Source organism: Neoarius graeffei, chromosome 20 (assembly GCF_027579695.1).
Source record: "Neoarius graeffei isolate fNeoGra1 chromosome 20, fNeoGra1.pri, whole genome shotgun sequence".
Taxonomy (NCBI): Eukaryota; Metazoa; Chordata; class Actinopteri; order Siluriformes; family Ariidae; genus Neoarius; species Neoarius graeffei.
The window spans coordinates 17,461,577-17,473,989 of NC_083588.1; the positions used below are offsets into that span (position 1 = coordinate 17,461,577).

The window sequence follows — 12,413 nt, forward strand, 5'->3', positions numbered from 1 at the left end:
TCGTAAATTAGAGACGCGGATTTTTTCTTTATTTTTTTGTAACATGCCATAATAATTTGGTATAAGATATTTATATCTACATTAATTTTTATACTAATTCCGTGCAAGAGAATGCACATTCACCTGTTCATACGTCATGTTCAGGAACAAACTAACGTTAATGGCGCTAAAATGCCTGGAGAGAACGCTCCTAGGACTGTCCGCTTTGCTTATACGGACTTCTCGTGCAGTGGGAAAAAAAAATGCACTGCTGTGTGTTCCATATGTAGAAGAATTATCGAGGAGACGACGGGGACAACCTCGAACTTCAGTTGTCATTTGGCAAGACTCCACCCAGAGAAGGAAGTGACACGCTATGTTCACTGCCTTGTTGATAGTGGGCGGGGCTTGCTGAGCGATGAACAAGTCTTGACTTGGAATTTTCTTTAAATGACTTGAACTTGAGGTTTAGTGACTCGACTACAACACTGTTTTGGATAAACACTGACAGAACTTTCGCTAGAGAGATATTCAACTATATTCTCATGCTAGCAGTGTCAACTATTCCCAAGAAGCTTGTTTTTAAAACCCCACAGGGGAGGTAATTGTTGGCCAAGGCGTGCTTTTCCCTCAAAGAGTTTCTGACTGTGAGAAAAGCAATTCAATTTCTATATAAATCGAAATGATCATTGTTATCGTTATCCATCATCTAACCTCTTTATGCTGGTGAGGGTACTGGTGGATCCAGAACCTATCCTGGGAGCGAGACAAGAATACAGCATGGATGGGATGCATGCTCACGTACACACACACATTCACAAAATCTTTCACACATAAGAGCAATTTAGAGTACGCAATCCACCTACTGGCATGTTTTAGAGAGGTAGGAGGAAACTGAAGGGAACCGTTGGAGAACACATGTGCCCCTTTTCCACCAAAGCAGTTCCAGGGCTGGTTCGGGGCCAGTGCTTAGTTTGGAACCGGGTTTTCTGTTTCCACTGACAAAGAACTGGCTCTGGGGCCAGAAAAACCGGTTCCAGGCTAGCACCAACTCTCTGCTGGGCCAGAGGAAAGAACCGCTTACGTCAGCGGGGGGGCGGAGTTGTTAAGACCAACAACAATAACAAGACCGCGAAAGATCGCCATTTTTAAGCGACGAGAAGCAGCAGCTGTACAAACGCGAAGTCATCCATTATTATTATTGTTGCTGTTGCTTCTTCCGCGTTGTTTTTGCTTCGATATTCGCGCCAAGGTTTATGCAAACATAGCGATGTAACTGACATATACAGCGACGTAATGACGTGGCTTCCCTTAGCACCGTGAGCTATGGAAAAGCAAACTGGTTCTCAGCTGGCTCGCAAGTTGAACGAGTTGTGAACCAGCACCAGCCCCGAACCAGCCCTGGAACTGATTTGGTGGAAAAGAGGCAATGGAGAACATTCCACACAGGCAGCAACCCAAGGATCCTGGAGTTGTAAGACAGCAATGCTAAGCACAGCATTGCTGCCCTATTCTTCTTCTTCTTCTTAATATTATTACCTGGAAGCTTAGCCACACGCCTTCTGCACTTGCATTCTTATTCCACCAGTTAAATGGCAAAAGACCAAATAATGACTGACGGTTAGCTGAACGCAGATCAAAAAAAGCAGTGATGGATACACAGAATTTACTGTTACTGATGGCACTGAGGGGAAAAAAGGTAAAATTTGAAAATGTCATAAACAAGCAGGGCAGAAAAGTAATTTGAGGTTTTTGAACTGAACATGAAAGAAGAGGATGTGAGAAAGACGAGAAACGCAGCGTTCGATAGAAAAAAAATGCATTTATTAAAATGAAAACAAATTGGAATGCGACACTTTTTTGCTTTCATAAATCAAGTAAACAGGGCCAAACAAACAGTATGTACCATTTGTTGTGATGAATAAACAGCATGCCGCATTATGCAGAACTCGTTTGTTTTCAAAAATGGAAATAAATATGATGGCTCGGTGCATAAATACATATAGAAAGAAAGTTGTAAAATTCAGACATGACACACAAAACATGAAAGCAAGTCATGGTCCAAAACATGAATGGTGTGCGTGAGGATGTTTGGCGTGAAATCTTCAATGCTGAATATTACATGTCCTTCATTACCTGAGAGAGAGAGAGAGAGAGAGAGAGAGACAGAGAGAGAAGGCGTCACATGGTTGTTTAGGGCTGTGAGCGGCAGGTCAGGTGGGCACGGGGAGGAAGTTGACACTAAAAGGGTGGAGTGACGTACATTCTTCTTGACAGATGGCACTCAACACGAGCACTTAACACAGCAGGAGGATTTGGTCCACTAAAGACACAAAGGTGCTGCCTTGCACATTTTAATGGTCAGGGAGTAAATCATTGACTTTTTTTTTTGTTTTGTTCTCGGATCACATCCATGTCCTGCCTTTCCTTTCCTTTCCTTTACCTCTCTGTTCTGTTTTGTCTCTCCCTTTAGGTGCTCTATTCAAGTCGACCAATATTTGAATAGTCAAGATCCCTCTTCAAACACAGAAAGAACGACAATTAAAGAAAACGAAGACGTGTCAATCAATCAGCAGTTCAAAAAAATGCTGCAGCTTTTTTTTCCTCCTGATCATCACAATGACCTTTTTACACCTGGGCTCCTGGAGGCCCTGAACAAGGAATGTATGTTGTAAAAAGTAGTGCGTGTGTCTCTCTGCAGGTATTCTACAATTAAACCGAACACTTAAGACTTTTTAAAGCCACTTCGAATGTAACGTACAATCTACAGTACAGTGCAGTGATAATGCAACACGTATAGAAACAACTCACGATTATTCTAGAGCAGGACAAAGTCCAGTGATTTCTTTCACAAAAGCCACGTCATGATGAAACGAGTTGAAAAATCACATCGCTTCAGAGTCATCAGCGGAAGAACAGTCAGAGCCAGAATTCTCAAATCATACTGACAGTGTTTCCAGGGATTATACTGTATATACACTACCGTTCAAAAGTTTGGGGTCACCCAGACAATTTTGTGTTTTCCATGAAAAGTCACACTTTTATTTACCACCATAAGTTGTAAAATGAATAGAAAATATAGTCGAGACATTTTTCTGGCCATTTTGAGCATTTAATCGACCCCACAAATGTGATGCTCCAGAAACTCAATCTGCTCAAAGGAAGGTCAGTTTTATAGCTTCTCTAAAGAGCGAAACTGTTTTCAGCTGTGCTAACATGATTGTACAAGGGTTTTCTAATCATCCATTAGCCTTCTGAGGCAATGAGCAAACACATTGTACCATTAGAACACTGGAGTGAGAGTTGCTGGAAATGGGCCTCTATAGACCCATCCCACGTGACGTCACGACAAACGCGGCCGCCATTTTGGACATGAACTACCAGTAGTCTACCACAGCCAACAACGAGGAACGACGGCGAAGCATCGAAAGGAATATAGCCATCAAAGAAAGTTTTTACTTTCAGCAAGACTTCCATCATGCCATTATATTGTTGTGCACCTGGATGTAGTCACCATCAACACACAAGGCAAGATTTATCATTTTATCGGATCCCGACAGATGCTGACCGACGGAGAAGATGGACGGTCTCTAAAATATCGGCAAAATGATGTTTATTGACATAGCAATCGTGTGTAACGGGAAGCATTTGCATATCCGAAGTGTTGTGTTTACATCAAAGATAAAATAAACCGATATGACAACGACTGCTGCTGCCAGGTTGGGGACACAAACTAGTAGAAAGGAAATGTGCCAACAGTGCCAACACACTTCCTTTGTGGTCGATTCTGCTTTAAGGTAAGATGCATTTAATTATTCGTCTGCTGTGGGTTTGGAATCGGTAGCCTGGCCGATTCGTTCATGTTTGTGGTGCCATTTGTTTGTTGACGCGTGTTGAAATGGAAGATTGGTTGCTGACATGATTTCCAGTGACGCTTTGGTGCTGCTGTGGATCAGATGTGTTGAGTAGCCTGACTGTTTTTTTTTTCTTGCGTGTGGTACCATTGTTGACGCGAGGTTGTTTTTTGAACATGCCAATGCGGACACGATTTCCCCTGATGAGTTATGACTTCAGACGCGATGCGTGTGTGGAGGTGTGGAGTCCGCGTGATATGTGCGTAAGATAGGCTTCTCATGTGTTTGGAGATCCGCGCTCTGAGACAAGCGCAAGCCCCCCCCCCCAGGGAAAAAAAAGGGACCCCCCGAAAATATCGGCATAGTTCGAACACTGGGTTGGAGAAAGTAATGGCAAATAGTGAGTGCACAAACCATAGAAGGTAAACTGTACACAGCGCCAGGGCAGTGTGATGGTATGTCTACTTTTAGATTGTGTTAGCTTATCAATGAACACACTCGTCACTCGACGAGTTTCACGTCTTTACGACGGATACTTAAATGTGTGTTAGGGATTATTGTTGCAGTCTAAGCAGTCATTGTAGCAGATAGATGAGTGAGAACCGAAAGGGTCTGTGCCATAAACCGTTATTTCTTCATGTCCAAAATGGCGGTCGCGTTTATGAAGGTCACGTGAGTGAAAAGGGTCTATACACCTATGTAGATACTGCACCAAAAACCATACATTTGCAGCTAGAATAGTCATTTACCACATTAGCAATGTATAGAGTGTATTTCTGATTAGTTTAAAGTGATCTTCATTGAAAAGAACAGTGCTTTTCTTTCAAAAATAAGGACATTTCAAAGTGACCCCAAACTTTTGAACGGTAGTGTACATAAGAAAATAAATAAATAAATAAACCCTTCCAGTTTAGGACACACCCACTTTGTGTTTACATGCTCGTATAAACATACAGTAGCAGCCAAAAGTTTGGACACACCTACTCATTCATAGGTTTTTCTGTATCTTGACTATTTTCTCCAGTGTAGAACAACACTGAAGACGTCACAACTATGAAAAACCATATGGAACATACAGTACGGTGCAAAAGTCTTACGCACCCTTTTTTTTCCCATGCAAACTTTATCGATTTTAGTTTTATGACTTCTACATTATCGAGTCGGTACAAAAACATTTTAGACTTCCAAACATTTGTTTTTCAGCACGACATTAAATCTCATCTCATCTCATTATCTCTAGCCGCTTTATCCTTCTACAGGGTCGCAGGCAAGCTGGAGCCTATCCCAGCTGACTACGGGCGAAAGGCGGGATACACCCTGGACAAGTCGCCAGGTCATCACAGGGCTGACACATAGACACAGACAACCATTCACACTCACATTCACACCTACGCTCAATTTAGAGTCACCAGTTAACCTAACCTGCATGTCTTTGGACTGTGGGGGAAACCGGAGCACCCGGAGGAAACCCACGCGGACACGGGGAGAACATGCAAACTCCGCACAGAAAGGCCCTCGCCGGCCATGGGGCTCGAACCCAGGACCTTCTTGCTGTGAGGCGACAGCGCTAACCACTACACCACCGTGCCGCCCACGACATTAAATGTTACAGAAAAAAAAAAAGTTTGTATCTGAGCAGCATATTACATAAGAGAGCACTTTTCAGATTAAACACATGATGAAGGCTACTGGGTTTTGGTGCAAAATTAAGAAGTGACAAAGCGTCCAGAAGAACTGTGACTGGGTCTGCAAGACGCTCAGGAAAACCTACAGCTCATTCCCTTATCAAACTGCACTCATTGGACCTGAAACGACTATTTTTTTTAAAGCAAAGGGTCGTCTCACATCAAATACTGACCTTGTTTCATTTATTATGGCTTACTGTTTACGGTATTATTTTTAACGTTTAAACATTTAATTTCATTGTTTTTAAGCCATTTTTGGTCTACTGGTTGACCGGCGAGTGGCCTAGTGGTTAACCTAGTGGTGTCCGTCTCTTGTTCGGGAGATCGCGAGTTCTACTCACGGTCGGGTCATACCAAAGACCAGCATAAAAATGGTGCCTACTGCAAGGCACGCTGCAATACAGATGCAAGTGGGGAGTCAAACTCTTGCGATTACCAGAGGACCGCCCCCCACTGTAACCCTAGCTATGTAATATAGCCGAGAGGCCGAGGGCTACGGAAACGGAGATCGGCGCCGCCAAACACGCCATGAATGGTGCAGGAAGGACTTTGATTTGATCTTTGGTCGACAGCATTTCTTTACATGTGCCTAAGACTTTTGCACAGTACTGCAGATAGAATTGTGTGGTAAACAAAAAAAAAAAGTGTTTTAAAAAATGTGTTTCATCTTTTAGATTCTCCAAAGTAGCCAGCGTTTACCTTGATGACGCTTTGTACACTATTGGCATCATCTTACCCAGCTTCATGAGGTAAGAATGCTTTTCAATTAACAGGTGCCTCGTTAAAAGCTAATTAGTGCAATTTCTTGCCTTCTTAATGTGTTTGAGATCAAACAGTAAACAATAAACATACAGTAAACAGCCCTATTCCACAACTGTAGTAATCCATATCATGTCCAAAGCCGCTCAACTAAGTAAAGAGAAACGACATCCATCATTACTTTAAGACATGAAGTGACTTTTAGAAGGTGTGTCCATACTTTTGCCTGGCACAGTCTGCAAATGTAAAACTATAACTTTTCATCACAAAGACTTCATTGTTCATCCTACAGTTTATGGCCGAGATTTCGTGGACACCTGACCATCTCTCCCATATGTGGTTCTTCCCCAAACTGTTGCCATAAAGTTCGATGCACACAACTGTTCAGAATTTCTTTGGATGCTGTAGAATTACAATTTCCCTTCATTAGAATTAAAAGGCCCCAAACTGTTCCAGCACGACAACGCCCCTGTGCACAAAGCGAGCTCCATGAAGACATGGTTTGCTACGGTTGCTGTAGAGCAGGGGTGTCCAAACTGATCCATAAAGGGCCGTGTGGCTGCAGGTTTTCATTCCAGCCATGCAGCAGCACACCTGATTTGGCTTATTCAATCAACTGACACACCCACCCTTTAATCAAGGGTGGGTGTGGCTGCAAGTACTGTATTTGACTGTGTGAAGACAGTTCAGTTGATTGAATGAGCCAAGTCAGGTGTGCTGCTGCATGGCTGGAATGAAAACCTGCAGCCACATGGCCCTTTATGGATCAGTTTGGACACCCCTGGTGTAGAAGAACTTTAATAGTGTGCACAGAGCCCTAATCTCAACCCCACTGAACACCTCTGGTACCCCTTTTCCACCAAATCAGTTCCAGGGCTGGTTCGGGGCCAGTGCTGGTGCTGGTTCACAACTCGTTCAACTTGCGAGCCAGCTGAGAGCCAGTTTGCTTTTCCATAGCTCGCGGTGCTAAGGGAAGCCACGTCATTACGTCACTGTATACGTCAGTTACGTCGCTACGTTTGCATAAACCTTGGCGCGAATATCGAAGCAAAAACAACACGGAAGAAGCAGCAGCAACAACAACAATAATAATAATGGATGACTTCGCGTTTGTACAGCTGCTGCTTCTCGTCACTTAAAAATGGCGATCTTTCGTGGTCTTGTTATTGTTGTTGGTCTTAACAACTCCGCCCCCCCGCTGACGTAAGCGGTTCTTTCCTCTGGCCCAGCAGAGAGTTGGTGCTAGCCTGGAACCGGTTTTTCTGGCCCCAGAGCCAGTTCTTTGTCAGTGGAAACAGAAAACCCGGTTCCAAATTAAGCACTGGCCCCGAACCAGCCCTGGAACTGCTTTGGTGGAAAAGGGGCATGGGATGAACTGGAATGCTGACCGTGCCCCAAACCTCCTCACCTGACATCTCTAATGTTCTTATAGCTGAATGATCGCAAATCCCCACAGCTACGCTTCAAAATCTCATGGAAAACCTTCCCAGAAGAGTGGAGGTTATTATAACGGCAAAGTGGGACTAAATCTGGAATGGGGTGTTCAACAAACATAGAAGAGCGATGGTCAAGACAAACTTTTGTGTTAGACATAGTGTTAGATTTGATTTTAATTTTCTTTTGGTGCTTGTTTTGTGTATTTATACATTCATTTCATTTTCTATTTGGGTTTATAAAGTTATTACTTTGTAAATTTTATTTTGCCTTTTTTTTTTTGTATTATTGAAATTCCTTTACTTGATTGTACAGCACTATTGAGCTACTGCATGCATGAAAACCGCTCTATAAATACACATTTATCCAATACGGTCCAATGGCTGTACTGGATTGTCAAATTATTATTATTATTCTCATGAGACATGTAAACACTGTATATAATCAAATAAGTTTTACAAAGCTTCGTGTACACGGGACTGCAGGGACACCTGGCATTAAAAAGCTGCCTTGATAAAAATGAGAAAGCACTCCTCGAGGCGTAATGTGTAATGAGCTGTTAACTTTACTCCTACAGCAAGCGTACAATCGCAAGCTGAGCAAAAACGAACATGCTAGCGAGACAATAAAGCTTACACTGCACAAGTTGCTGTTTTGACAAAAGTCACTGCCCTACCCAGGAATCTAAGATCTCAAATTTGTCAAATCCCTATCCCCTATTGGCAAATAAATATTCTAATCATACAGCATGTTTCTATGGACGACCCGCCCGCGATGACATCACAGTGGCCAGTTAAGCTAAAAGTTAAGGGGTGTTCACACGGCACATATTTGCATCGATGCTGCACCGATGTATTTTGTTGTGATATATCTTACACCGGTGTAAATTTTGTGGAGCGTTCACACGTCACAAACCTGCTTACTAGAGAGAAGCGTGTTAGCACCGGTGCAGCCCCACTTGCGTTCACACGGCAGTTTTTGCGACCGTGCTATACGATAGTAATAATGCGGAAATGAAATATGCGCATGTGTGAAAATGTACTTCCTTTTCCCGATTGTCATGGCATCACCAAGCGCCGGGAAAACAACGTGGATGAAGACACCAGTGTTGCCAGATACTGCTGACGTTTTCCAGCCCAAAATATGTTCAAATCCGCCAAAATGCACTTAAAACCGCCCAATCTGGCAACACTGGAAGACACGCAGTTCTGTTGTTGTTGTTGATATTCACCATTTTGGAAGCGCAAAAATACCAGGATGCAAATTATGCAATGCCCTTATGTAATCAACTCTCCTCACGCGTAGCGAGTCTACCCCTGTAGCGTTCAGACGTCCCATTTTATATCGGTGCTGCCCCGCAAACTAGCATTTACTCCGGAGTAAATTTCTTAAACCACCTCCCGAGCAGGGTTAGATTTGCACCGGTTTAAGCAGCTTTCAGGGGCTACACCGGTATAACTTTGTACCGTGTGAACGCTCTACCGGGGCAGCCCCGGTGCTACACCGGAGTAAAAGTTGCCGTGTGAACACCCCTTTTGATCAGGGCTTTGAACCGGTTCAAGGAACGAAAACGAAAACCGGGAACTTTTTCTATTTCACATGGAACAGAAACGAAACTAGAAACTTTATTATTTTTTATGCTCCAGAACAGAAACGCTTATTAAAATAAATGGTAACCGGTTAATACCGGTTTTTATTTCGTTCCTCAAAGTTTCCGTAGCCTACAAATAAAAAAGTCATTCTTCTCCTGCGCAAGTTTCTATGACCCGCTGGGGTTCACTTCCTGTGTGACATTCGCTGACTGAATGGAGAGAGCGGGAGGGTGGACTACTATCACGTCTCCACATCTTAAATAAGAGGTAAATATTGCAGTCTGTCGTTATTCGAAAACGTCAATTTCAAACACGATATCAATATATTTGTCCACGTTAATGAGAGGCTCGCGAACATTAAATGACGTTAACCTCTGTTAGCCTATCAATGCATAGGGCCTGACTAGCCTTTGGTAACACACTAAACGAATTCTCTTTCATTTTTGGCACTTTTTCTGTTTGTGTAGATGGGAAGACATACTGAGAATCCAAATCGCCAACATTTGAAATAATAATTGTTTTGAATTATTTCTTGTCTTATTTAATGAAGGTTGTAATAGAATTAGCCTACATTTGGCTTAAGCTGGATGAGACAGAGACATAATTTTATAGCCATTTGTTAAACAGCTGACAGGGAACGTAATTAACTGTTCCGGGAACGAAATTTTTTTGTTCTAACCGGTTCGGGAACGTCTATTTAATGGTGGAACCCAAAACCGGAAACGTTAAAATTCCGTTTCTGTTCGGAACGAACCAATAGGAAAAAAATTCTGGTTCAAAGCCCTGCTTTTGATGAATAAAAAGGTGTATACAGTATGTCGCTGTTGGTGGTTTTTATGAATGAATGTATACGTAAGCGACATGTGTGTGCTCCATTGTCAAATACTGGCGCGTAAATGAGAATTAATCATGTGTACGTGTGTGTATAACTGCAGTAAAATGGATCTCTCACCTCCTGCTGCGGCAGGCATCCAAGTCCTCCTGTAAAACACACGCTTTCTTCTGGAGGAAACTGACCTGCAGCCAACACACACACACACTTTTGAGTTAACAGCATCTCAAATGTCGTAAAAAAAAAAAATCGAGACGCATTCCACTGCTTCCACACATCGTACGACTTTTAAAAGCACTCAAAAGTATGATGTATTTATTCATTTATTTATCAGTCACACCTACAATCCTCAAACTTGTGCCGACTTTGTTCCCTTCGCTTGTGCCCTTCTTAATGAGATAACAGCTGCCCTCGCTTTTAAAGGGCGAATGAACAGAAACTACTGAGAAACTAATTTCCTTTCTCCTACAACATACATCAGCCAGTACATCAGCTAGAAGTATGCACACACACTATACTGCAGTAGATCAGCTCTCTTTGACAGCACAGCATGCTCTCTCAGGAGTCCTTTTTCTCATGAACCTGACCTTTAAAGTGCAAGTCTCCTCTTAACTTTGCCTGTACTTTAAAAGAGTGCCCGGGATTATTTTTCCCAGGTCGTGCCGGAGATGAACACACTCCGCAGGAGACATCAAACCGGGTCTAGTGTTACAGCAGCTATGCATGCGTACACTTTTTTTTTTAAATATAAGGAATTATAATGTTTAAACAAGTAGCACTGAAACTTTCTGCAGACAGTTGTGCAAAATTTCACTGACGCCTTTATAATGGATTTATTTTATGAACAGAATTTATTACATAATAGTACTTGTTTGAGTTATTTCGGTTTGCATTAAACCCATGCGCTTCAAGAGACTAGTCAAAATGGCTAGACTCCAAGGTGTTACACGAGCACTAACTGTAGAGACAAAACAAAACCTTTCAAGACACTGCAGCAAAGAATGCGTTAAACTGTCCTTCAGTTGACGGCCGTATACAGCAGGGGACATATTATGAAAAACACTTTTTCAGTGCTTGTGCACACACTTAACGGTTATTCCACGAAATCGTGTCGTACATGAGCTGACAGCCGACGATGCGTTTAGCGCCAAGTTGGCTATAAGCTGTGTACGGCGAGAGTGAGTGGAATAAATTTTTTATTCTATCCACATTCACCGGATTTTGAGAAACAGAGCATTTTTATTTTTTGCAAATTCTCATCTCATCTCATTATCTCTAGCTGCTTTATCCTGTTCTACAGGGTCGCAGGCAAGCTGGAGCCTATCCCAGCTGACTATGGGCGAAAGGCGGGGTACACCCTGGACAAGTCGCCAGGTCATCACAGGGCTGACACATAGACACAGACAACCATTCACACATCTTCACATTCACACCTACGGTCGATTTAGAGTCACCAGTTAACCTAACCTGCATGTCTTTGGACTGTGGGGGAAACCGGAGCACCCGGAGGAAACCCACGCGGACACGGGGAGAACATGCAAACTCCGCACAGAAAGGCCCTCACCGGCCCCGGGGCTCAAACCCGGACCTTCTTGCTGTGAGGCGACAGCGCTAACCACTACACCACCGTGCCACCCTTTTTGCAAATTTGATAAATTTATTCAAAACGTCCAACAAAATCATTTCTGCTTACCAAACCGATGAAACGACAGTAGCAGTTTGTAAGAAATGCTATAATAATAATAATTCTTGAAAAATAAAAATGATACGTTTTATCATGGGCGGCACGGTGGCGTAGTGGTTAGCGCTGTCGCTTCACAACAAGAAGGTCCGGGTTCGAGCCCCGGGGCCGGCGAGGGCCTTTCTGTGTGGAGTTTGCATGTTCTCCCCGTGTCCGCGTGGGTTTCCTCCGGGTGCTCTGGTTTCCCCCACAGTCCAAAGACATGCAGGTTAGGTTAACTGGTGACTCTAAATTGACCGTAGGTGTGAATGTGAAGATGTGTGAATGGTTGTCTGTGTCTATGTGTCAGCCCTGTGATGACCTGGCGACTTGTCCAGGGTGTACCCCGCCTTTCGCCCGTAGTCAGCTGGGATAGGCTCCAGCTCGCCTGCGACCCTGTAGAAGGATAAAGCGGCTAGAGATAATGAGATGAGATGTTTTATCATCAAATACTTTTTTTTTTTGCATCTTTTGTGGTTTTGTTTTCGAGTAGAGTTTTTCTTTCGTCCTCGGTTGGTTCAGCAGCACGCGCCGCCATTTTGTTTTTCTCTACTCACG

General features: G+C 43.2%; 1 protein-coding gene across 14 annotated transcripts in view; it reads right to left on the bottom strand.

The window, feature by feature from the left end:
- Positions 1-1,805: 1,805 nt before the first annotated feature.
- cep112 (centrosomal protein 112) overlaps positions 1,806-12,413 on the bottom strand; it is a 507,564-nt gene continuing 496,956 nt past the window's right edge. For 13 of the 14 annotated variants that reach the window (XM_060901361.1, XM_060901366.1, XM_060901363.1 and 10 more), the window contains 2 exons: positions 10,256-10,320; positions 1,806-2,115 (listed from right to left, as the gene is read on the bottom strand). In XM_060901361.1, coding sequence (XP_060757344.1) covers positions 2,112-2,115; positions 10,256-10,320 — 69 coding nt within the window. In that variant the 3' untranslated portion in view covers positions 1,806-2,111. Of the gene's footprint in view, positions 2,116-10,251; positions 10,321-12,413 lie in introns of those variants that run through there. The other variant, XM_060901362.1, reaches the window with a different exon arrangement.